Here is a 27,263-nt window from a genome sequence, read left to right as displayed (position 1 = left end):
CGTGAAAAAATAAACAGAGACGGCAAAAGTTGTGCGAGGAATACAATGGCGATCTGAAGTGGAGTGAAATCGCGACAATGGACGATAATGAAGTGGTTTTGTCATGTTTTTAGGCGTTTCGCCGCGTGTGGGTATATTAAAGCACAATTATGTTATAAATGGCCGTTTATTGGACGATTAGCGTCGATCGAGGAGGCGTAAGCTGTTGTGAAACTATCATTTTGAAATAGATGCTGTCGCTGTACTATTATTGAAAGTTTTGTTCGATAGCCGGTAAGTTTGACTTTTTTTAATCTGTGGAAGCACCTGGTTGACATTGACACGTGTGATAGCAAAGTACAATACAGTGTTGAAAATTGGACAGTGATGTGACTTGAAAAATGTCATATTGACATGATGTCTATATTTTAATGGGCTAGCTCTAAAAGGAAGGACTTTGCACTTAAAAGGTTAGAAACAAGGATTTTAAAAAATGACGTGTTATAAAAACAATTTTTTTAAACTTTTTCGTTGCAAAAAAATATATAGATTTATAAACATACGATAGCTTTGTATATCCACGGAAATACACTCAATGGAAACGACTTCAATAAAGGATTCTACAAAAAGGCCGAGAATAAAAGACAAGAACAAAATCACAGCCTAGCTTCATTATCATCAAAACAATCTATTTAACACCAACAAAACTGGACAATTAAACGTCAAGATGACGAGAGACACATGTCATTACTTACAATGTATTATAATTACATGTGTGTACGCGAACAACGCGACAACACGTGTCATTATGAACAAATCGTCGAGATGTGATCTCTAACGACGTATGTAATGAAAGGATTGTTTACATCGCTCGCTGTTTTAAATACATAGCAGGTTAATTTACTCGTGTTTGCATTGATATTGATAGACTAGATACCGCAAGACGGTCTCCGTGGCTAAGGTGGACGCAATGTCACTACCATTGCGTTGGGAGAGTTCGATTCCCACACGGGACAATTATTTGTGAGAACCACAAATAGTTGTTTCGGGTCTGGTATTCTTTGTGTCCGTTGTTTGTATATTTGTAAAAGTCACACAAGAGCAATTCTTAGTGCGGGAATTGTCTTTGATTAAAAAAACAAAAACAAATTTAATGCAGGAAGCTTTTATTTACCTTGCAATGTTGGTTAGTGTTTATTTAATTCCTGTACATATTATGAAGGCTGTAGCTTCTCGGTTATGATAGGTGGTCATCACGCTACTAACACTTGACATGCATGTCGTGGGTTTGATTCTAACACGATACACATATTGTGTTATCCACAAATAGTTGTTTTAGATTTGGGTAAACTTTGTGTAAATATTTCAATGTTGGTAACTTTCCCAAGATAGGACTAATTCTTTGGAAGTTTTTCTTTATAATAGAAAAAATAGACGTCATACGGGCAAAATGAACGGTACCCATTTTGAAAATAATCATTTTATTTAACTAGACATCTATTAACATAATTTTCTTTACAATCTGAGAAGCGAACGTAAGGCGCACTCTGTCTTAAGATGTGCGATATCTAGCGTATTACATATCTGTGTATATTTCTATGCGACAGTGTATCATAATGAGCCCGTGACTAGCACGCTTGGGAAGGCTCAGCTATTTGTCATTGAGATCTAGATGGGTGCCCGTTTAGAAAACAAAGCGATGACAGATTGATCTAGAAATTATCTACATGTTCTGTAATGTCTCTGTTTCGCATTATATTAAAACTTGGCTGAAAGTTATTTACAGTTAAGGGGCAAGTAATCCGTATAGCAGTTAAACATTTATTTTTCTAAATTTGGTAGCAATTATGCTCGTTATTGGCTAGGAACTGCGAAGAAAAACATTAAGTTGCTTATAAACTTTGAAGTAGAAGAAAACTGGATACCTATGTCTCTAGTCTCTACATATCTTTTCACCAGACCAGTAGCCCCAATTTGACTCGTGAAACCAAAGTTACGTTACAAAGTCGATGTTCAGTAACTATCATGTGTCTAAATATATTTTGGGTTTTTTTCGGGAATTATTATGATAAGAGGATTCAAATTCAAACTAAGGTTGGAAATAAATAACATTGTGGTAAGAATCAAGCACAATTTTGTTGGAAGTTTCGTTGTCATAAAATTATAGCAGGCTTGACTTCGCGCGATACCACGATGTCGTTTATTTCTAAGCTTTTAGTTTATTATATAATTTTACTTTTAGTGTTAAATTAAAACGTAAAAGTTTATAAATCTAATATATAAAATTCTCGCGCCACAGTTTTTGTTACCGTACTCCTTCGAAACAGCTTGACCGATTCTCATGAAATTTTGAGTAGGTCTGAGAATCAGCCAACATCTATTTTTCATACCCCTAAATGACATTTTTTTTTGTTTATATGGCAAAATACGTTTGCCGGGTTAGCTAGTTCTTTATAAATGCAAGAGATGCTTGTATTTTTGCATATTAAAACTCTATTCATCTTTTAGATAGCTGACTCGACACTAGTAAAAATAGTTGTTCCCTAAACTATGTATGTGTCTTCATCATTCTCCACCTGCCACAATAACACCTCAAACATGACGAACGTCACGTCACATCACGGATCACAAGATCATATGATCTTACAGTAATCTGTTTAACATGCGGCCCTCTGGCGGCGGCGGCAGGCAACTCTAACGAGCGGTATCAAACACACCGGTGTATTGTTAGAGGATTAATCTCGTGTCGTGTGAGGACTTGAGGGATTGGGAGAGGGTGAGGTCGTGGTGATGGCGGAAGCGGGAGATACAATTGTATGGCCATGAAACTAGCGGGTACTCAGAAACGTTATTATCACTATTTTTTTATATTTTTGGATATTTTAGATAATATGATTATGAGGTCATTATGGTAACTAACTCTTTGGGAACATAGTACAGGTAAACTTACAGGAGAAAATGGGTTAACAAGGAAAAATTGCCGCATTTATTTTTATTCAATTTTTTTTTTACTTCTCTGTAGTTGTAGACTCGATTTTACGTTGGTGTCCAATCCACCAATAGCTGCTCCGGGTTTATGCCGTATATTATTGTTTTTTTAAACAATGTTCATTAAATTCATTAGTCATACTCATTTCAATGTCTAAAGGTAAAATCAATTTAAAAATCTACCATATCAAAAAAATCCTTCATTAATAATTACCACTAATAAAACTTTATACTCAATCTTCACACGATTATCAGCATCCTTTCCTCAAACCTTATCACTAAAATTTTATATGTAATCTTAACACCCGCTACAAGTCACACCATCGGCTAACGATTGATCAACACAATCATAAATAGTTTCTATATCAATTGATTTGTGCCACAAATACTAATGAGCCATGGTTCCTTCAACCAGTCCTGTCTCACCAACGACATATTTAAATTAGACTTAATTTACCATCAACACAGAGAAAACACACTCTTAACACTATAGAAGTAAAGTCTATAATCTTGTTTTTAAAATGTGTACATAAGTTGGTAATATCGTAAGCCGATAATAACATTATTCGGATCTATTTAACGTCGTCTTCGATATAAGGATTAAAACCGCTTTAATATTGTCGGCGAGAATAAAGTGCGATGAAACAAGCTCGGATCGTGTGTCTGTCATGTTACAAATATGTCGGGTGTTGCTTTGATAAACGTGACTAGTAAAACATTGTTTTTTGGTAGTCCCACTATAATATTGAGTTGTTTGACGCGAATTCACTTATAATATACATTATACTAAAGTAAATATGTTATTTAGAGTATAGAGGCTGTATGCAATGTTTTTGTTTCGCCCCGATATAAAATCTCTTAGTAACAGTAGCTTCATGGTGAATTCCTTACCAAACGGTTTTTCTGATGCCCATTAAAATCTAAAGGATTGCTTGGGTTAAATACAAAAAATACTAAAATATCTTCTAATTCATGCAGTATGTATAAAAGCTTTGATTTTTGCAAAGACACTGAAGAAAAATGTAGCAACGCACCAAAAGCTTTGTTTTTTCAAACTATATCAAATGTGCACCATTATTTACTAAAGGGTTTTCATTGTTATGCGTAGAACGTGTTTCAAATATAAAGTCAAGTTATCTTACTTAGACTTACTTATACTACGAATAGAAACAAATAGCTTTGGAGTACTTTGACCAAAATAAACAAACACTTTGTCAAAGCTACGACTAGCACGTGTAAAAGATAAAATTGATTTAGACCGTTCAAAACATATCGACTGAAAGGGGTCGGAATACATGGAGATTTCTCTTAATAATACCTATGAAAAAAAAGCGATGAAATATGAAGGTATTATCAATTATGTAATTCAAATAGTAGGAAAATCAATAATTCGTTTTGATGAAGCTTTGTTTTAAACTTTTCAATGTAAAAGTAAACTCTTATAAAAACACAACAAAATCTAGCCTTTCTCTCTTACCTTCATAATCAAACTTTGTCTGCAAGATACACTGACTGTACCAAAAATCCCATCACAATATGATCAGTAAGCACTAAGCCACAAGCATAACTCTTTATTATTAATACCGCATTTAACTCATGAAAGGATGTTTAAACTACTATCAAAGTCCCGGCGTTGCTCGTAAAACAACAGTTATTACTTACCTGCGTTATATCACAGATATTTTTGACGCAATTATGTGTTTATCAAACGTAACAAACATTATCATCAAAGTAGATCAAACTGCGGTTGGATTATGATATTCCTTTAAAACAGGCCTAATGCCTTTGATTTGATAAATAAGATATAAATCTCTTTAGTTTTATACCACCCTGGTAACTGATCGTTCTGGATGCTCCAGTTTTAGTTCTGCGAAATACTATACCTACGGTACGATTTGACATCTTATTATTTCTAATCGGTTTCCTATTCTAGAACAACATGGCATTATGTATGGCAATGTCTAATATACTTATAAATATAATCAGATTACATGCATTTGCATGTTTAAGTAATTCATAGCAGTGATTTCATTATGACCAAAAATATTCTCCAAAGGCAATAGCCTGAGTTCATCTCAAAACTCTATCTATTTTGTCGATAAACACGAGTATGGAAAAACAATGAGCTCCTCTTTATCTCCTCGTATGGGCAATTTGCGATGGCATCAATTAATATTCCGTTACTGGCTGACTGATGAACAACTTAGAATATGTAGAGGAGTACTAAGAGAGGATTTTTGGAAATTACCCTGAGAAGGGGAAAGGATTCCACGCGGGCGAAAAGCTAGTTGATTTACAAAATGCTAAAAGCTGTATAAAAGTACCCACATTACTAGTTATAATGCGTTTATGTAGGCTATACTTTGTATCATTCATGGGAATAATAGTTTATTTCATTTCTCATCCAGAAACCACACCAGAACAATGTCAATCAAAGCTAATAGAGCCGAACCCACAATACTATGGATGGAGAAATGTTCACACTTTTTTCATTCTATTTTACTAAAGCATTATTATCCGCCTTATACATAGAAATAGTGACGCAGGAATTTTCATATGATGACGAAATTATGATAGACTATTTATAACTTATTACGCTGGCACTTATTAGATTATATTCTGAAGGCTATGTAATGATAACAAGATCCCGGGTTGGATTCTCGGATTGAAGGCTTTGTGTATCACGCTGGCCAAGGGCAGATTTACATTCCTTCAATAACTGTATTAAAGATCTCTTACCCCCGGTTCCGGCACATTTAACGATAGCTTATCAATTCAAATTGTTTTTTTTTAATATGAGTTTAAACGCTATTAAATAGATAAACTACCGCTAAATGTACCTCAGAAACCGGGGGTTAGGCATGCAAGGTTTCATCACGATGTTTTCCTCCACCATTTATATACGGCATACTTATTCTAAAGATAGAAATAGGTCTATAGTTCCTTCAACATTTTACCTCGAGCCAAAACATTCTACACCGCAATGCAAGTATTAAAAAAGAACCAACCAATAATTGCCACCCAATACGTATTGAAGGCATTACGAAAATTCAATAGAATTTTTTGCCGGCACTTTATTAAGTAGAGGTAAGATTACATGGAAAGTATTGACTAGTAATGGCTATAATAAATTGTTCAATATATAACTTAATACAGTTTTTATTGGCCACTTTCTATGTTGTTTTTGCTCGAGTTGTCACACGTAATTGATCGTCAAGTTTTGATGAGATTATGGATGGACCTGTTTTAGTTATCTAATGGGACTTTTGTAGGAATAAAAACTTTTCTATATTTCTACTAAAATGTACTAATCTTTGTACTATTTTCACCACTCTTCGTGTCCGTACTCAGTGTTCACTGTTAAAAAATTACTGTACGAAATAGTCTTCAATAAAAATAATGACTAAAAGGTATCTTATTAGAAGCTTTTAGCTAATAGCTATAGCTTTTAAATTCTATTAGCCGCAATTTGAGCAGCAGTATTAGCAAAACCCACCCCGAGTAAATTAAATTAACCTAATCGATAGTTCAATAGGCCCCGCACCCAATTCCATTAATATTAATACACACATAAAACATAAACAATTATATAACTCAGCCCGATTTAGTAGAGAATTGATCCTAATTATGTCGAAATAGGCGTTAATAGGCAACCTAATAGCCTCTTTTATGAGCCGAGCGGGCCGTCAAAGCCTCCCGTACTATTTATTGGCCTTTTTTGTGCTCCGATCTAAGTTTTTATGTAAACAGTTCCGAACTGAGAATTCAATCCGTCAATTTGAACGTTTCTGTTTTAAAAAGTTAGGGTGAGGTTAACACTGTATGAAGAGACTACTGACTGACATAGCGAAGTAGTCAGCAGACCAAATTCTAGCTTCTGACTTCTGAGAGCTGCTAAGCTTTAGCTTAATGACAAGCCTGCCGAATGAAAACAATGATTGTTTTAAGGAAGTTGTGTATGGGTGACTTAACCTAGTCATACAAGTACTTTAGATTTGTAAAAAACTTTACATATAATTTTTCTCACTTTTTACTCTTGAGCCCTCATTGGAGGAATTAATTACATTTCACAAATCTTCCCTCTTAAAATTAATGATGAAATTGTATACGATGTATGAACATCCCCTTAGTGTAATTCTTGTACTTTAGCTTTCAATGGGTCAAGTGAATTTAAGATCTCCATACGATAATGAAGATGATTCCTTTCGTAAATACAAAACACTAACGCACTTAGAAATGACATTTTATGACTAATACTAAATTATATTGACTTACTAACTGACAGACCGAAAAATTTACTTATAAAACAAAAAAATATAAAGTTTTTAAGAATACCGACATTTTGAAAAGTATAGTGCTTTTAAGATTCGATAACTGGTATTTTTTTTGATATTGTGTAATTAGTTTTTTAAAGTTTAATAACTTATTAAAAATATACTTCGATACATCCTGAAAACTTAAGGTCAATCGTAAGCAATTTATCTTCAGTTAGTTTCTTTATTTCGGATCAAAGAAGCCGAATCATTTAATAATAATATGAAAGTGCTACTGTATTTTATCAAAGGAATCGATTATTAAAGATATGACAAGTTACATTTATATGGCCAATTTCTTTATGGTTTTTTGCTTGTTTTCTGAACTTAAAATTACAGCTCTAAAGACATATCATAAAGCAAGGGAAAATTACTTTTTGTCTGTCAATTTTTATAGGGAAGATATCGTACATTAAAAATATGAACACTTATTAATAACTTATTAGGCTTTACTTAATAATGCTAGACTATTCGCAAAATTGCTAGCAGCGTAGCTAGGTGTATAGAGCAAAATATCCCTGTCATATCATTTGGCCTAACCCAAGGTATGTCCAAAAGAATAGGCACTGTTGCACCATAATTTATAGTGAAGCCAAGCCGGGCTATACGCTATAATAGCTTCTCAGACACCTTCGGGTGTGTGAGTGGGACGGGTGTATTTGCGAGAGCGGGAGGCAAGACCAGAAGCGCCTCTCCACGTCAAAATACGTGCCCCATTCGTTTTATTACCTTGCGGTGGTGCGGGCCGCGGTCAGAGTATCGATATCGATAGCTTTTGGTAATATTTTTATTTGTAGGTATTTGTGTCTGAATACTATATGAAGAAGTAAGAAGTTTGAACTATGAGACGATAGATAAGTAAAGATACTATCTTAGTCTGAATTTTTTTGTAAGATATTACTTTGTTTATTAATTGTTGTATTTTTGTCAAGTTTTATAACTTTCTAGTTCACATTTCAGCAACATTATTTGAGTAAGGTTTAATATTGTGGAAAAAATCTATTCGTAATAAGATTTTAATTAAAACCCGGACGATTTAGTGTAAATAAAACTTGAAGGATTTCAACCACAAAATTAGAACGATTTTAAAACAACACATCGCTTTCCGTCTGTCAAACTCATGGGAAACAAAATTACATGCAAAGTATATTGTTTGTCGTTGTTCGATATTCAACGTATTAAATGCTTATCGACATCGACAGAGCAACTCTCCCACCGTCACATCCCTAAAGTCGGCGCGGCGGCAACATCAAAGGAGGCCACCTCTTTGATGTGGCCGATGGCGCGCGCCGCCAAACGCCGTAAGCGACAAATCCATACGTCATCCTGCTGTCATTATAACGCCTTACAATCGGCCCGGGAATGTGGTATTACTCACAAGACAATATATAAATTGACAAGTCAGTTTAATACTTGCCTTTTGAACAAGCACTTTAGTGTCGTACTGATGATGGTCGGTGATCGGCGGTGATCTCTGCTTGTCACTCGATTAATGGCTCATTTCAATTAGTAGGATTGACGGTTGAGTTTTAAAACGTTTTAATGGAGAAAGTATGGATTCCAAGACACGTTCAAGTTGATGATTTAAGACTTCATTTCTAAATTATATCGAAGCTTAATGATCCTTTGCTTTCACTAACGATATCGAAAAACGGCGAATGAATTAAAGGATTAGCTTCTGAAGTAGTGATACTTTAACGCTTTCAAATGACGTAATCAAAAACCATTTTACCACACTCTCATATAGTTTAGATTTCACATGAAATATTAGAGAAAATATAGTCCATTTTAATAGCAGTAAAATATTTCGCTCTCAGGCCGATACTGATCGCTTTAATATCACATCCATGTGAAATCATGGGTGGTCTGTACTCCACATTAGAGGAGGCACGTTGGCCATTGTGCACGCTAAATAGTGAATGTTTCATGTAGGGAAAATTGACAGGATATTGAGAAAACTATTGTTTGTCACGTTGTTTTGATATAACTGTTTATGTGACTGTTTGATCGTTTGTCGTAGAGTTGCTCGACGAAAGTGATTGAGAAATGGAATAGTGATTACTAGCTGTTTAATGTATTGTTTTTAATAATGAAATATGTGTTTTCTAATTGTACAGTATTGGATATTAATGATGACGCTAGATAAAGATTCTGATAGGTATAAAATTGTGGTTAAAAACATGAATCTACATCTTTTTTAAAGGCAAGCATTGCTTAAGTTTGGTTTACAAATTGTTCGTAAAGATTTCTCAGCCGTGATAGAAACTTTACTTCCTTTTTGTACTAACATATTTCTCAAGTTAAAGAAAGTACAATTCCGTGTTATTTCTCCATCAAATTACACTATCGAAACGTCATGATTTGTCACTTAGGTCATTTCCACACCGCGGTCGGAACAATGGCGTCGGCTGTAAAAGGGCACAAAAAGAAAATTACACGTTACACACATAAGGTATTGTGAACGATAATTTGGGCAGCCTTTACACATGTTCCTTTATACTTAGATAACAAAAGATCTGTGCCCATTGATAACGTTAGGAGTTAATAACTCCTTTTACATGAGCTAATTTATATATCCCTTGAGTTTACAAGATGTTATTAGGGTAATGCGATGTTATTTTAAATGTAAGGGGTTATGATTGGATGAGACCAGTGCGTTTCTACGCCAGATGTATTTCGGACAGTAAAAAAGTTTTAGAAAATTGGATTTCAGTTAAGAATTTGATACCTAATCGTGTAGTATTAATAAGAATAATATTGGCTAAGTTTTTTTCCTATGCAGAAATTTAATTGGATGAGTGGTAGAGTAGCATTTTAACTTCATGTTTAAGATTTAAATTAATTATTATAAAACTTATTATTTAAAAATTTATAAAACTTATTTAATAATAAATCAAAACTACAACGAAATGGCTCTATTATAGAATAAACTGGCATTATAAGCAAAAGTAAAATGCATTTGGATTTTTAATTTTATAGAGACCGGTCACTTACGCAAAACATATATTTTACCCTCAACTTTTTCTGTGTTTCTTTACTACTTATTCCCCTTTTTTGTGTAGTAGGTAGCTGAGTGTTCAACCTAGTATTATAGTAGCTACGATCGCCTGAAGGCTTAACTCTGGTTTAACGAGTGTTGTTTTCATTGACAGTCGCCGCAGTTTTTACGTGCCCTCCGAGGCATGGAGACGCTTTGATGCCACCCTGATCGTTTACCAGACTGTGCTATGAGAACTGTTATGTTTATGCTTCTACATTTATATTATAAAGAGGGACGTCTTAAACGTCTTTAAGTATGTATGTAGGTGGTCTGGGACAAATCTATACTAATATTATAAAGCTGAAGAGTTTGTTTGTTTGTTTGTTTGAACGCGCTAATCTCGGGAACTACTGTTTCAGAGTTAGATAGCCCATTTATCGAGGAAGGCTATAGGCTATATATCATCACGCTACGACCAATAGGAGCAGAGTAACAGTGAAAAATGTTACAAAAACGGGGAAAATTATGATTACCTTAAGTGACGCAAGCGAAGTTGCGCGGGTCAGCTAGTGGGCCAATAAATGTCTGCTTGAGTTTTCAGTGAGGTAAAACCAACCAATTCACTGCAACGCGCGAGTTTAAACGTTTGATAGTATAATCCGATTGATTTTTTTTTTACGAAATCCTGTTGTTAGAAGAAAGCCAACTATTTTTATTGCGATCATAACTAGGAAACTATTTACAAACGCACTAGTGTCTCGGGTAGAATTCTAGTTAAGTTATGGCCGAATACTCAAACGACAGTTATGTGAATCTCAAATTCTCTCTGTGACTACAATACACGCTTTGACGACAAAGACACGATAAGTGTTACTTAAAATTGAGCGTCGATTAAGTATTCCGCCGTTAGATCAATATGTTAAGAGTTTATATCGCTTATTTCTGGTTGCAATAATCATCATAATTTTGCCCATATCCCACATCAAGTAGATTTTCATTGCAAAACTGTTAACAAGTAGAATAAAGTAGGTAAAACATATTGCACGTGTCTCCTACTCGTTTTATTCTGGACCGAGTGACTTCGTGACCGCAGTTTGGTCACGGAGGTTTCGTTACACCGATTGTGACATTCACAGAACTATTCCGAACTAGCTCAAGTTTACTATATAAATAGTATACTACTGTATTTTTGTGTTCTTTAATACCTACAGTTACTAGTGATCATAGTGTTGGTAAGATTTTTTGTTTATTTTTCAAGGGCTTTTGATTGTCTAAACACGGATCTACTTTTGGCGAAACTCTCATATTATGGCATATCAGATGCATCTCGTGCATGGTTCCGATCGTTTTTAACTAATAGAAGCCAATATGTCGAAATAGAAACTGAACATGGAGAGTTATTGAAATCTCAGATAAAGGATATAACCAAAGGCACCCCTCAAGGCTCGATATTAAGTCCCATCCTTTTTATTCTTTTTACTGCAGATCTTCCTAAACAAGTACAACATTGCAATATTCACTTGTACGCAGATGACACTCAAATATATCATTCCTTTAAACCAGAAGACGCGCATCAGTCAATACAACAAATTAATAAAGATTTAAATATCGCACTCCCGGTGCAACACTGTCACTTTTGTAAAAAAAAAACAAATCTATAGATATGTTACAAAGTCATTGTTGTGTGAAGTGTCAACGTTTTAAATGCTTCTCCTGAAAAACTACATTTTTGCATAAGTGACAGTATTGCACCGGGGATGCGATATTATTGCAGACTGGGCTAATCGGAACACGTTAATACTAAATGCTACTAAAACAAAATATATGTTGCTAGGAAATAAAGTACAGCGTAGTAAAATTATATCACAATCACTTGACATTAAGGTCCAGGATCAAGTTTTATTAAGAGTAGACAGTGCTGTTAACTTAGGCTTATTGATGGATAACGACCTTCGTTTTAATGATTACATTAACTGTAAAATAAGGAACGCTTTTTACCGTCTTAAAACTCTGTACAATATTAGGAAATACCTCTCAGAACGCGTTAGGAAAACTCTTGTCGAATCTATTGTTTTATCACAATTTAACTACTGTGACACTGTATATGGTCCTAGGCTATATGAGAAGACTAAGAAGGCTATACAGAGAGTACAAAATGCTTGTGTCCGGTTCTGTTACAATGTTGCTAGAAGATCTCGTATTACTCCATATTTAAATAATACGGGCACCTTAAAAATGGATGCTCGTAGGAAAATACACTTGACATGTATGGTGCACAAAATTATATTTAAGAAAACGCCACCCTATTTATACAGTAAACTTGACTGGCTCAAAGAAATGCAGCGCACAAATACTCGCAGCAGAGAAGCAAATAAACTTGCATTACCTGCGCATCGTACAGCCCAGTATAAAGGGGGATTCAAATACTCTGCTACTAAGATTTGGAACGATCTTCCCCCGCCATTACGCAAAAGTATGTCCCAAAAGACACTGCAAAGACGTCTGAGCATTATTTTTTTAACTGCGCAAAAGGAAGTGTAGCAGAATCAATACTCATGATTAAATTGTAACAATATACATTTTTTAGTGTTTTTCAATTAAATGTCTTCTATTCTTGTGATTATTTTTGGTCATAATGTACCTCATAATTTACTACGTAATTTGTTATATTCTTTTATTTGTTTTTAAGTGCCACATACTGTCAACTTTTTATATTTTATAATTCATTTATTTTTAAGTACGGTGTTGTTTTTTTTTGTTTGTCGCGTGCAATATTATAATATATTGTTAGGGGCAGCTGAAAATCAGTGCTGTGCCTAGCACAGCGTACACTGAGCTGTAACCCTTTGTTACATATAAATTTTGATGTATTGACTAGATACTAAGTTATGCTAAGTTTTATTTTGTGTAACAAAAATAAATGGTTTAAATGGTTTAAATGGTTTAAAGATAACTACGAAAGTGTTAGTAACGTCTTAAATATTTTAGCAATTCTTGAATACCTTATTTCTTTAATAAACATTTGTTGTATAGCCTAAAATATTTAAGAACCCGCCTAAATACGACATTCAGTTGCATATATCAGTGTGGTTTCCCGCGGAAATAATTTTCTGCATGTTTACATGGGTTAAATCAGTTGGAGCGTCCATCATCATCATTTGTTGCTGACAAATCTTAATTTGGAGAAAATCAGATGAATCATGACCAAAAAGAGCATCCAAATCCCATGTAATTCAAAATTGCACCATACTATAAAAAGCTGAAGCAGCAGAATAGGATAACTCTAAATTAGGTGTAAATTGAACGCATAATAAAATATTATTTTGATTATTACTCACTACCTTATCTATATCATTTCCATTTCATACTAGCCATTAGTTAAAGTAATTTGACCTGACAACGACAGAGCTCTACATTTACATTCACATCAAAATATTTTAGCTAACGAGAATAATAAGGGCGAATACACAAAGGCTCATCAATCAACTAAACGCGGTCATGGCCGGCCTTGTTATTAAATATATTTTACCAGATAACCGTGAATAATTTAACAAAGGCACGTTTCATGTCCATCCGTCAACCTCTATCAAAGACAAAAATCGTCTAATTCACACCTAACGTACCACAATTTGACATAATGAAGAACTTATTCTTGATGGTGTTGCTAGAGTAATTATTGTTTACGAAATTTGGGGTAATTTTCACTTATGGGTCGAAAATCTAAAATATTCGCCGAAAAACTAGATAAAAAATTTCTACCTATAGCTAAATGGAACTAATTCAGTATTTACTTGATAAGTTTCAGTATTTAGATACCTAGTTGACAATAAACAATTTGGCAAATATTTTTTCCCAAATAGATAAAAGAATTTTGTATTTTTTTACCCTTACCTATTTTCTCTGAAAGTAAAATATGCATAGTCACACATAAAACATGATTCTTAACAAGTACTTACATTAACCACAGACTAGACTATAGTCAGTCAACAAGTCTTTAACTGCACACTTCTCCCACAGTCTTTCCCAAAACTTTGTCTTCAAACTCCCCAAATAATGCAAATCGAGCTCTTGTATACATCCACACCGTATCCTGTGGTCAAATTAATCAAACGTTAGTGTAATTATGGCATATTTTAAAAATGTTTTGGTTGAAACGACATCGTTTTGACAGAGGTGTTAAGATAAATGATCGGTAATTACCGCGCCGGCCGATAGGGGGCGGGCTTCGAATCCGCACTCCGTCTAACGTTGCACTCGCAACTGTTCTCTGACTAGCTGAACAACTGTCTTTGCTTGGTTTTAGACGGTATTTTTAGAACTTTACATTTTCAGTCTATTCATATGAGACGACTTGAAATGTGAATTTTATAGGTGTTTGTCATATGCTCTACCTTATATCCACTGTTTGTCAATTTATTCATAAGTAATGGTTACATTGTCAAAATTTTACTCAAACAAATGCTTTTTTTTCTTGGTGTGGTGTGGTTTTCAACTAACTAACAACAACTAACTATATACCTATACCACCTTGAACGTTCTGCCTATGAGCTCTACTATTTTTTTTTATACCGATTTGTACGGAAATCGACCCGGGATCGTATTTGTCATTCCAGATACAGTTATATCTCGAGTCAAAACAGGAGTCCATTTAAAATACTATCATATCATTTTAAACGTTTCCACACACATACAAACTTTTCATATGCGATATCAATTTAGTGTTTATTGCGATAAAAAGTGCACCGCTATAAAAACGGTTCGTATTCAAATCAACAACTTTGATTAAGGATTATTTCGTCTCATACAATAAATCAATTGGACAAAACTAATTATGATATTCTCGTACCTACTTAAAGAACGTGTGAAATATCGTTAATTAATTAAATAGAAGGTTTTTAAGGAATCATATTATGAGATAAACTAGTAAGACGATCAAAGGACACCGTTCTGTTCACTGCTCAGTATATTTGCAATATCGGAATAATCTGAAAGCTTTTATTTATTAAGATCCAAATTTTAAGGTCAGAAGGTTTATCCAGAGTCAATTTTGAATATATTACGTCGGGGAAAAAGTCTTTTCGCATTATAGTACGTATGAACTTGTAATAAAATCTTTTCTCTACAAAAAAGAGCTCGATATTTGGGTACCTTAAGAGCTCGCTGAAAGAAACCTAATGAACCGTGTACTCATTTGTGATTCTTGAAGCCAAAGAGATATTATTATTATTACAAGTTTATACATACTATAATGCGAAAACACTTTTTCCCCGACCTAATAATCAAACCCAGGTTCGTCAATAGTTCGAATAATCGAACTCTATCATTTCGTCATCGTCATTTCATTTTTTGTCTCTACGTTTGACGAAATGACAATATTAACAGTCTTTTCATTTGCATTTTTCATCACCGTTTTATCTCATACATTGTTAGCCAACTTTTATCAATTTAGTGACACCTTATCTATACTAATATTATAAAGCTGAAGAGTTTGTTTGTTTGTTTGAACGCGCTAATCTCAGGAACTACTGGTCCGATTTGAAAAATATTTCATGTTAGGTAGACCATTTATCGAGGAAGGCTATAGGCTTATACATCATCACGACCAATAGGAGCAGAGTAGCAATAAAAAATGTTACAAACACGGGGAAAATGTTGACCCATTCTCTTAGGTGACGTAAGCGAAGTTGCGCGGGTCAGCTAGTCCTTTCTAAGGAGTGGTTATTATATAGTTTTATAATACAAAAAATAAATATAAAAATAAAAGCACGATGACATAGAGTTTATCTAAACACGAAACATGAGTGTAATATTTAAATATGAATAAATAGAGGTGCGCCGAGGACGCCAGCTGTCACGCCTCTAGTAATTACATAATTGCTTTAAATAATTAATCATTGTGTACATTTTAGTGTTAAACCAACGTGAGAATGTATCATTATGAGTAGGGAAGTTTAGGATTTTCGGATATGGATACGAATACGAAAAAACTAACAAAAGCTATTATGAATTATGCTAGTTTCGGATATAAATTGATTTGGTTTATCCGTTATTTTCGGATACTTTTTGAGATATTCAATTTTTATTAATTTGTTTAATAAAAAAATAGAATTATGATTGTAACTCAGAATCAATCTTAATCTATTTTAAACTTTTGTATCGGTTAAAGATTCGGATATTTTTTTCGGATATTCGCAAGTTTCGGTTACGGATACGGAGTTACATAACATCCTTAATTATTAGTGCACGGTGGACTAAATGGGACAGTAGTTACACAGCTTTTTTTGTTTTAATTTAATATTGTGTTGGTTTTTTGTGTCGTTTTTTACAAGGATTGCTGATTAATGGCCGTGTTTGCTACTTTTTACAAAGCTAATTGTTGTAAAAAGTTACACTTTCATTTGAAGAAAAGGTTTTTGTATTGTTTTAACTTACAACTCTATCATTGTGTATTTACCCGTCTCGTTTAGTGTTGAAAACTTAGACTCTCCTAATTATTCATTATCACCCATCCATAGGACAGTAACTAACAGTTTAACATATAATAGGATAAAATGCCTAATGTTTCTGCGCAGGTTGCACGCGCCGTGGTGCAGTCTGACTGGAGCAGCGTAAGTAAGTAGAGTAAGTAACTAATAGATAACGAAAATCTAAAAGAGAATTTTCTATATGTTATTCTCAATTAAACCAAAAATCTTAGAGCCAATATTGACGATATTATTTTTAATATAATCGAAGAAAACTATGCAGCATATTTCTTATAATAAAGCAAAAACTGCAAAATAAAAACGACTGTGAAAATTATATAACGAAAACATACAATTAACCAAAAAAAAGTAATCCATAACTCCAATTATCGAAATCATCAAAAAATGCGCTCAATCACTTAACAAAAACCAAGTCGCACCAATAACATTACTATTTCAATATCGGATCTTATCGAATTCGCGATCGTGGGAAACTATTATGAGCAACACTTTAAGACGACTGTCCATGATTCAGCATTCTTTCTATTAAGAACCACCAACATAACTTGACACCCCCTGCCTCTCTTACTCCGAACATATTTCTTCTATACAAAAGTAAGTGGAAGGAAAGCGAGAGGTCAATGTTTCTTGGTCATATTACACCTAATGAGTAGTTAGCTTTTCCCGGCCGATGTGAACGTGTCATAGATAATTCGGTTTAATAGCTCACAAGTATTAATTATCGAATTAGGGCTCACTCTTCGTATCCACTTGACTTTGCGATTTTTTTGATAATATTTAGGAAGTATAGCCATTTAATTATCTGCCAATTGCTTTTTATACACAGAAACTTATATAGAGGAAGATAAAAGCAGAAATAATGGGATTTTTATAATGATAGCACTTGTAGTGCAATGGTGAGGATACTTACTACTCTTCCGAGTGATATAAGTTCAAAGTTCCTACAGATTTTACTAGGTAAGTAAACATTGTGTCCGTATTTTATATTTATGACACTAAATGCAAAAGTTAACTCTTGAAAAAATAAATCACCGACTTTGATAACTAATAAGGCAGTTTAATACATTTTTTGAATGCATGCGCAAAGCATAGGATAGCAACTAATCTATGTGTTTATTAAGAAATAATTAAATAATAAAGTTTTTCTATAAACACATTACAGTGTATAGAGCGGTCCCGGTTTAGCTTGTATCGCAGAGACTAGATAAAGAATTTCATACAAAATATTGGATAAACAATAATTATACGAATTCCAGTTAAAAGTAACTTTATGCTTCAATAATTACAGTCTTTGAAATTCACTCGAGTTCAAAAGACACCTGAAGCGACATATTATTAAATCATCTAGTTCATATTACGTGTTACTTACAAATTAACAATACCGTTTAAAAGCTTTATCTTCATTTAAATTAAATACTACTGCAATTTAATTTCTCTTGACGTCTCTAACACGACTAAATTTAAAAGACGTCTTTTCAATTGGCATGTATCCATTTAACGATTTTGAACTTTCGCAACTTGTACACATAATATTGTAAGTAATTTGGGTAAACAAATAAGTTATATTAATCTAATAAGGTATATAATAAATAACCTTTAATTTTCAATCGCGTTTAAGACCCGTTACATTATAAAAAAGGAACATTTATCCAATAGAATTAGAAAAAAATAACCACACTTATATAAAATATGTAATATAATATCTGCTTCAGTAGTTAATTAGTGTTAATGATTGTACTCATCTGGAGTTCGATTCCCGAGTCAAGCAAGATGTTATTGAAATTACTTGAAAATTATATGTACCTACAGAAAATATATTTTTCAATAAACTTGTGCAGTGCTTGTTCTTTGGAAATTGAAGTTAATTCTGTTCACGTTAATAAGTGAAACTGGAATACATTATATATCTTATTAGTATTCCAGTCAAGCGAGCGTTTAGGTCTAGACGAGATAATTCCTCAGCCTAATTAGCCGAGAAACTGGTTGAATACGTGCAGAACCAATTGCTAAATATCGAAACTCCACATCTATACTAATCTATACTAATATTATAAAGCTGAAGAGTTTGTTTGTTTGTTTGTTTGTTTGTTTGTTTGTTTGAACGCGCTAATCTCAGGAACTACTGGTCCGATTTGAAAAATTCTTTCAGTGTTAGATAGTCCATTTATCAAGGAAGGTTATAGGCTATATATCATCACGCTTCTACCAATAGGAGCAGAGTACCAGTTAAAAATGTTACAAAAACGGGGATTTTTTTTAACTTGTAAGCTTATGTAACGCAGGCGAAGTTGCGTGGGTCAGCTAGTAGTAACAGCTAAGTATGTACATATCAGGTCGGGGAAAAAGTCTTTTCGCATGTATGAACTTGTAAGAAAATCTCTTTCAAGAATCACAAATGAGTACACGATTCATTAGGTTTCTTTCAGTGAGCTCGTGAGGTACCCAATTATCGAGCTTTTTTGTGTAGAGAAAAGATTTTATTACAAGTTCATACATACTATAATGCGAAAAGACTTTTTACTCGACCTAATATATACTAAGCTACATCTGGTATCGGCTGTTGCTTCATACCTATTTTCATTACGATTTTTATCGTGATTAGCTCAGCAATTTAGCTTTAATAGAATTACAGAGAAACGTATAAACATGACTTAAAGTTCTTTAACACAATCTTGAGGGCATGCAAAGTGGTGGACTCAATGCTTGTTTCGGGAAGAAAGCCCTGCCCAACATTGCGACATTAAGGTTGGAAGTTTGAATATGCTGAAACTATTTAAAGATACATTTCTTATTGGTCTGGGTATGTTTTTCAATCGTACTTTTTTATAAGAAGATATAAATTAAATAAGGTAGGTACGCCTTGTAAGGCCCATTTTTTGTAAAATTGGTATAAATATATATTTTTTAATAAAATAGAAAAACCAAGTTAATCACAATATTACTCATTTATTTGTGAATAAATTCAACATACGAATCAACATATTTATTTGGAATTTCTTATAAAAACAATTGTTTTTAAAAACCTCTAAAGTGGGCCTTTTTAGGAACATAGGTACCTAGCAAGGCCCAATAACAATTACGTTATTTCTAAATATTTTAAATACAAAGATTATCTCAAAACATAACGCTTAACCTAACATAAGATATTCCTAGGTAAACAGTCTGTTACAATAGTTTTTTGGTCATAAATTAGACGGTGGGCCTACTAAGGCGTAGCAAAACTAAATACTTCTACAAAATAAAAATCTCAAAAAATAAACAACTAAAAACACTTTTGTGGTGCTATTCTAACAATCACTTTTGGAGAGGTCAACATTTGCTTAACTTATTCGTAAAAAAAAATACCGTCACATTTTCGGTGGGCCTTCTTAGGAGTATAGAAAAAAACAAAAATCATTTAAATAGAAACTTCTACCTTATTAATTATGCTTTTAGTTACAATCTGGGCATAAAAATCACTCCCCCTCAGACCGTAGGTCGATCTTCTCTTCATGTCAGTCAGTCTCTCCAGTGCCATGCATTGATGAGTTCCAGTGAGTCGGAACTCGAATTCCGCTAGTCCCAGTGAGTCGGAACTGTATGCCGCTAGTCCCAGTGAGTCAGAACTGTATGCCGCAAGTCCCAGTGAGTCGGAACTGTATGCCGCTAACTCCAGTGAGTCGGAGAGGTGCGGTGTGCGGTGTGCGGTGAAGTGTCCCCAGTGAGTCGGGGCGAGGCGCTTGTTGTCTACGGTGAGTCGAGACGAAGCGTTGCGGTGCCCTGGGTGCGTCAGAGTAGCGTGACGATGATGCCCAGGTTGGATGCCGCTGAGGCCGCAGGGTATGCCAGTCATGTGCGTGAGCGACATGTTCGTGGAGTACCCTGGTGTGGCCGAAGATGCTGGCTGGAGTCGTTCGACTGCTGCTGTAGGAGTGAAGATTGATGAGGGTGCGAAGGTTTGCTGCTGTTGGTCTGATCTCCGTGAAGGCTGCTTCCAATCACGTCGGGTTCACCACTGTGGAGGAACGAGGTGATCATGTTCCTCCAACACAAAGGGAGGATCCTCCGACCAGGCGAGGTGATCATGCCTGGTGGGCCTAGGCTGCCCGACTGATGTAGTCGGGAACTTGTATATATAGTCAGTTGCAGTGCAAACTTCGATAGCGCGATCTAGGACTTGTGACGTCAGTCACACTGCGCGTGGTGGTTGGTTGCGCGCTGGTCCCAGTAGATGTCGCTGTATGTAGCGAGCCGCTACAATCTGAACTAAGTTAAGTTAGGTAAATAGGTACTCGTAACTTCTTATTAATCTTATCTTTAATATCGTTAACAAAAATTGCCATAAATAACCAAAATATGTTTAAGATTCCAAAACAACTATAATTTTCCATATACCTCTAAAGGCCCGGGCCTTATTAGAAGCCCATGCAGTGGGCCTTAATAGGGATTTCATCCGATATATGTAACAATTTCTTTTAATTGAAAACTATCAAAGAATTCAAACAACACTTACCTTGCCAGTCGTGCCCACAAGTTTAGGTAACGTTGTATGTAAGCAGAATTACGAAAACGGCATGTTTTTCTTATGAAATATTAAAAAGTTTGTGAGCGTGAGGTTATAAACCGTACGCCATTTGCAACTCCACTGACAAACTGTCAAACACTGAGAACATGGCGTCAATTTCCTTTTGATATGAAGTTGCAGTTTTGTCTATGGTACTAACCGAATATTGGCGCGCAATTTGAACTCATTCGAACTTGCAACTTTCAAAATATTGAATGTGGGCCTTTTTAGGCGCAGGGCCTTTTTGGGCGCACCTACCTTATTATTGCTATTGGTCAACAAAAATACGAAGTGATTGTAATGTTACTTTAAGGTGAATATAGAAGTAATTCCACTATTTTCATTGGAAAAATGTTTTTGGAAATGTGACAGTGTATTAAAACAATACATTTAATAAGGTACATAATATGACTGTCAAATCTACAGTAGGAGAATTTACTGCCAGTATGGAAGGTAAAGTCAGTGAGAAGAGCTGGCAAAAAAATCCTGCCTACTCTTTTTAATCGGTTTTTTTTTCTAGGTTCTTCAATCAAATAATTCCTATACAAGGAGCTACCATCAATAATATAGTACTCTATATACATGTTTTAGACGCTCTACATTATAATTTAGTCGGTTTATACAGTCGGCTGAGTGTCGGTCCGAGGCGGCGTCTGATTTATAAACAATACGTCAATGACGTAAGCTTCTTTAGCGGCACAGATTTATCGCTAGGGATGGGACACGGATGCTGCGACATCGATAGAGTCTCGATATCGATTTGATGCAAGATGTATGTGTGATTAAGGTTATGGATTAAAATAGTTATATAAGGTTCTATATAATGGTATAGAAAGAAAAAGATTGTGTAAATGATTTATCGTTTACTATCGCATATCGGTTTCGCTACATGCTTTGCACTAATCATCAAAAAGAAAGAGCGATTGAATCATCAAGCTTAAAGAATACATCAGTTCACCTTATGAAAAAAGAAAATGCCTCAAATAGAAATCTATTACTGAAAATAGAATGTGGTATACTTATTTTAACCAAAAAAATACTAATGCTTGAAGATTATTAAAGTGTTAACGAATTTTCTTACCACTGTTCTTTTACTGTCTAATTCTATAAACCTTGGAACAAATATATCAAAAAAATAATTTAAAATACCATTCAGACTCTACCTAAGACAAACTCCCCACATTTTATTCTTTCTCATTCAAATCTAGCAACACCCATTTATTACCGTACTCTTCCTACGCAATGCATATGCCAAAACAACTCAAACCTTTTCCAAAAAACAAATACGAAGGCATAATAAATACCTATTTTATCGATACTTTAATCCACCACTACACGCCATTCTCACAATCTTGAATCAACTCGTTCATAAGGATTACTACTACAAACACATTATACTCCATCTCTTTCTATCACGAAGAAGTATATGCTGCATCTCGCTCGCACGTCAATAAGCATTCCCTTTTGCGGTATAGCGGCGGCTCCTTTGATGTTAGTTGGCCACGCCTCCCGAGCCCGCCCGCCGCGCCCCCCTCACCGTAGTTAATTCGTCACAGAATAATCACAATGCTTTTAATTACAAACAGAGAAATATGGACTAAAGAGTTAGCGTTATACGATTACTGTTTTCGCAAATGACGTGTTTTAATTTACGATTTAATTGTCTTATAAGTCTGTTGTGGGCAGGTATTTTGAAATGTTTAATAATATTTTATTTATAACATTTCTAATAGGTATTAGACTTGAGTATTAGAAAGAATTAACTGACTATTAAACCTTGTTTTACAATTTAGTGTTTAATGTAAAAATTACAGCTTTCTACATAATACTTTAAAAAATGTCATGGTCGACTCTACCAAGACTAATTGTTTAATAGACCTCAATTAATATAGACAGGTGGTTAACTAATTTTCAATATTTTCCATCAGAATTTAGACATCAAAGGGCAAAACGAATAGGAATCTAACCACTTTTCATTATAGAAATACTTTACCCTAGAACTTTTATTGCAGTCCATTGATATTCTATTTCGAAGTGCTAAAGAAAACCCTCGCTCTCAAACCTCTATCATCATAAAAACAAAACTAAAAATATCTAAAACACAATTCTCAATGGCGCTCTAAACCGCTTAAATTCCTGCATGCACACTCAAAAAAGCGTCTATAAAAAACTTTCAATTACGTTTCATTATTGTAAATGTAAATCCTAGGTGTCCTGTACATACTGTGAGCGGTTGAGGCCGGGCCCGTCTTGCGTAATTACTGCCGGCCGCTTCAAAGGCGCCGCCGGCCCGGGCGGCGTCTTTGTACTCTAATAAACGAGAATACACCTGCGAGCGAAATTCAACTTTATATCAGAAACTTTAGGGTTGGGTTTTCGTTGTGTGTTGGTAGTTTTCTTAACACCTTAAAGTTATAAAGGGTCATATCTGTTAGGGGTTTTGCCACGGATATGTCAAAAAGAGATTTTATAGCCGGTGTAAATGAGAGACCGCACGGGTTGCGTCGAATTAGGTCATTCGTAATGTCGGAGTTAGTTTGTATGTCGTTTGATACAGTGATTGATGGTGTTAACGACCTATTACCACTGTTACGTGTGTGATTTAACTGTGTATACAAAAATTGATGTTCTTGTTGCTAATTTGATTGAAATTGGGGAGCTTGTGAGCGAAATTGTACCGTGTGAAATGGTTTTATTGGCTCAAGGTAGCGTCATAACTATTACTATTTAATATTTTTACTGATATTTAGGTAAGAAGCATTTTTAAGTGACAGAAGAATGCGCCAACGCCATCTACTAATCATAGTGGGAACTAAACAATTTTCAATTCTATGGAGCTTAAAGGGTTTAAAGATCTATCTGAAATAAATTGTAGTTTTCATACATTTTTTTTGTAACAGGGGAAAGAAACATTTTAATGTAATATTTATACACTACATCTCTGATAACGCAACGTATGTATAAGTAGTAAGTTTTGTTTTAAACTGTCACTCATTGTACAGGCAGAAATACTTTTGACTGACGCTAGAAATGGAATAAGGCTTCGAAATTGAGCCGTAAGCTAACGTAGTAGATGAAGTGATCAAATATTTATGTTTTTATAACATTTTGGAAAAAAAAAATTAAAATATACCTACATACTTAAGTTAAACTCTACATGTAAGATAAATGCCATCAAAAACATTCTGTAAAAACCTCAAGTCTCGCCGTAAAAAGTTGTGAGATCTATATAATACCAAGTCGATTAATCTATTTAGTCTCTACTTAAAGGACCTTCTGCCTTAAGTTATTACGTATGTTATTATCATGCCAATTTAAAAAAAATACCTTTAAAACAAATAGACCGACCTGGCCATCGCATGATTTGATTATTAGTATGTATCACACTACACAGCACGACGAGAAGTTAATGCTCCTGAAATGTTAATGGCGAATTTGTGTTTTCTTGCGATGACCAAGTCGATCTATTTGTTTTAAAGGTATTTTTTTTTAAATTGGCATGATAATAACATACGTAATAACTTAAGACAGAAGGTCCTTTGAGTAGAGACTAAATAGATTAATCGACTTGGTATTATACAGATCTCACAACTTTTTACGGCGAGACTTGAGGTTTTTACAGAATGTTTTTGATGGCATCTCACTTCTTTTTGTAGAGCGAACATAAGTCCAATTTGTATGGAAAGACGTTATTTTTTCATAATTCAACATATTTTCCTATGGGAATGTTGTTCAGTTTCATGGGCTAAACACCCTTACCCACCCTTTACCCCCTCCCGTTATGCCTCATATAGTATGTACCTATTTACACCTATTTATTTTATTTTCTACGGTAATAATAATTCATTAACTGCAAATGTAACCTTGTAATCTTATACATTTATATGAGATTACAAAGTTATTGTTGCAGTTAGTGTATTTAGAAAACTGGACCGAAATTAGAAAATATTAGATTTTTCTCATGATTAAGACACTAAACCCTATTTGTATTCTAAATTTTAAGCTTCTAAGTCTGCTAGAAGTACCTTAGACTTTTGATGATCGGTGAGTCAGTGAGTCAGTGAGTCAGTGAATCAGTGAGTGACAAAATTCAAAATTTTAACAAGTTGTCATTCTTAAACTACTGGTTCAAATTGACTGAAATTTTAAATATACCGTATTTATACAATGACTGATTAGTTGCTGAAAATCCAGGCTTCTTGTTTTATCCACAACGAAATTATAGGGGTGTCAAAAATAGCCCGAATTGCTTCGAGAAAAGGATGTTACGGCCGTGCCGCTTTTTTTTGCTCGACTTGCGGGGGCACTTCCGTGCCCCCAGATTCCTAACACATAGCGCGCTATAGCATAGTGTATAAAATAGCGCGCTAAAAATTTATAGTCTATAATAGTCCGTAGCGTGTTATTCTTACATAGCGGGTTTGAACAACACATAAGATTTGACTTGAAAAATTATTAAAAAAATGTATTAATGAATCCTTCACCTTAGCCATAAGGATGTATCGTAGTGATTTGTTTATAACAATAAGATATCGTGTGTGGTGTCCGTTACGCGTATAATTTAGGCATCGATCGACCAACACGCCGCACACGAAGCTCATTATTACTAGAGGTGCGCTACTATCGATGTGCTAGTCGATTGAAGCTTTATCGATTGTGTTGTACTCTATTCTTATGTCAAACTTAAATTTTAAAGAAGAAGTTGTTATGCAATTAATTAGGAATGAATAAACGTGTCTCAATACGCGTTTTTGAATTTATACTGTAGTAGAGATTCGTGTGGCTGTTTCCGATTTGCCATCAATCAAAAATCTAAACATTTTTGAATACTAAGTTAAAAGATTCCAGAATGACGTCTGTTTTTGTTGAATCAAAGAACACGCAAACCTTTAGTATTTTTGTCAAAATGATCACGATCGTATAAAATAAAGTACAAATATATTAATTTTGTCGGAAAGCAGTCACAAAAACGCGTGTGACGAGTCAATTTCATACATTTTTTACTATTTTACGTTTTGAATACCAAACATTCATTTCAGACCATTTTTTGCAATTAATAATACAGATCTGTTTTTATTTCATATTACAGTTGACTGCACATTTGAATTTGACTCTATTTAAAAATAGGTATCCTAATAAAAACTTATAATTATACACGTAGTGCAATTTCGATTCGTAAATACTAACTCATTTCGAATTGGAAATACCTAAAAACAGGTAGATCCGGTACAGTAGGCAGCTTAGAAAAAACAATCGTCAGTTGACAAATAAAGCTTAAGAAAAAAAAAAAAAAAAAAAAATATCGATTACTCGCGACACGATCGGAAAATCGACTAAGTACCGTAAAGTTTCCCCTCTCTAGTGAGCCGCGCACCACTCAATTACCAAGATGAAATTATTAACATACTTAAACGGGAATTTTTAAAGGAACAACACAGCTTGACGACTTAACTCTCTGCTTTTTATCTCGAGTAGTTCCCAAGTAACAATCATTTGCCATTTTTCATTTCATATGTAAATAAAGGGTCGTTTACGAGGTACCGACACGACATCGACACCGAATTGAGTGCGAATCGATACAGGGACGAAAGATTTTCTTCCACGAAAAATAGTTTTTGGTAATATTTATGATATTCATAGAACTCCAGATTTTACAGATGAGGTTTTTTGATAATTTTATATACAGCTTTACACCTTATAAGAATAAGCAAGGCATCTATGGTACTCTGACCAAAAGATTCTGATTAGTTTCAAGTTTAGTAAGGCCCAAGGTAATAATATCCATCGTCGGATTTTTTTTTTTAATTTACCCTTTTTAAAGTGATTAAAAGTTATCTGACGCTGAAAACATTAACCCTTATTTGGAAACCATATACACTCGCAGAAATGTAAAGATTATACACAGCTAAGGCACATAAGGCATCCTTCATTCCTCTGTCTACCAGTCCAGTCTTTCAAGACCAGACTCCGCATGC

At 34.3% G+C, this 27,263-nt stretch overlaps 1 protein-coding gene across 3 annotated transcripts; it reads right to left on the bottom strand.

The window, feature by feature from the left end:
- Nucleotides 1-19,951: 19,951 nt before the first annotated feature.
- Nucleotides 19,952-21,450, bottom strand: LOC142983597 (uncharacterized). 3 transcript variants are annotated; one of them, XM_076130559.1, is made up of 2 exons: nucleotides 21,238-21,450; nucleotides 19,952-20,990 (listed from the first exon to the last, which is right to left on the bottom strand). In XM_076130559.1, exon 2 carries the CDS (start codon nucleotides 20,590-20,592, stop codon nucleotides 20,143-20,145), a length of 450 nt encoding a protein of 149 aa, XP_075986674.1. In that variant the 5' UTR covers nucleotides 20,593-20,990; nucleotides 21,238-21,450; the 3' UTR covers nucleotides 19,952-20,142. The 3 variants fall into 3 exon arrangements, with proteins under 3 accessions (XP_075986674.1, XP_075986675.1, XP_075986676.1); XM_076130560.1 differs by having other exon boundaries at nucleotides 19,952-20,985; XM_076130561.1 differs by having other exon boundaries at nucleotides 19,952-20,645.
- Between the last annotated feature and the right edge of the window lie 5,813 nt (nucleotides 21,451-27,263).

This window comes from Anticarsia gemmatalis, chromosome 24 (genome assembly GCF_050436995.1).
Source record: "Anticarsia gemmatalis isolate Benzon Research Colony breed Stoneville strain chromosome 24, ilAntGemm2 primary, whole genome shotgun sequence".
In the NCBI taxonomy this organism is placed as follows: domain Eukaryota; kingdom Metazoa; phylum Arthropoda; class Insecta; order Lepidoptera; family Erebidae; genus Anticarsia; species Anticarsia gemmatalis.
This window is presented reverse-complemented; position numbering and strand designations above follow the sequence as displayed.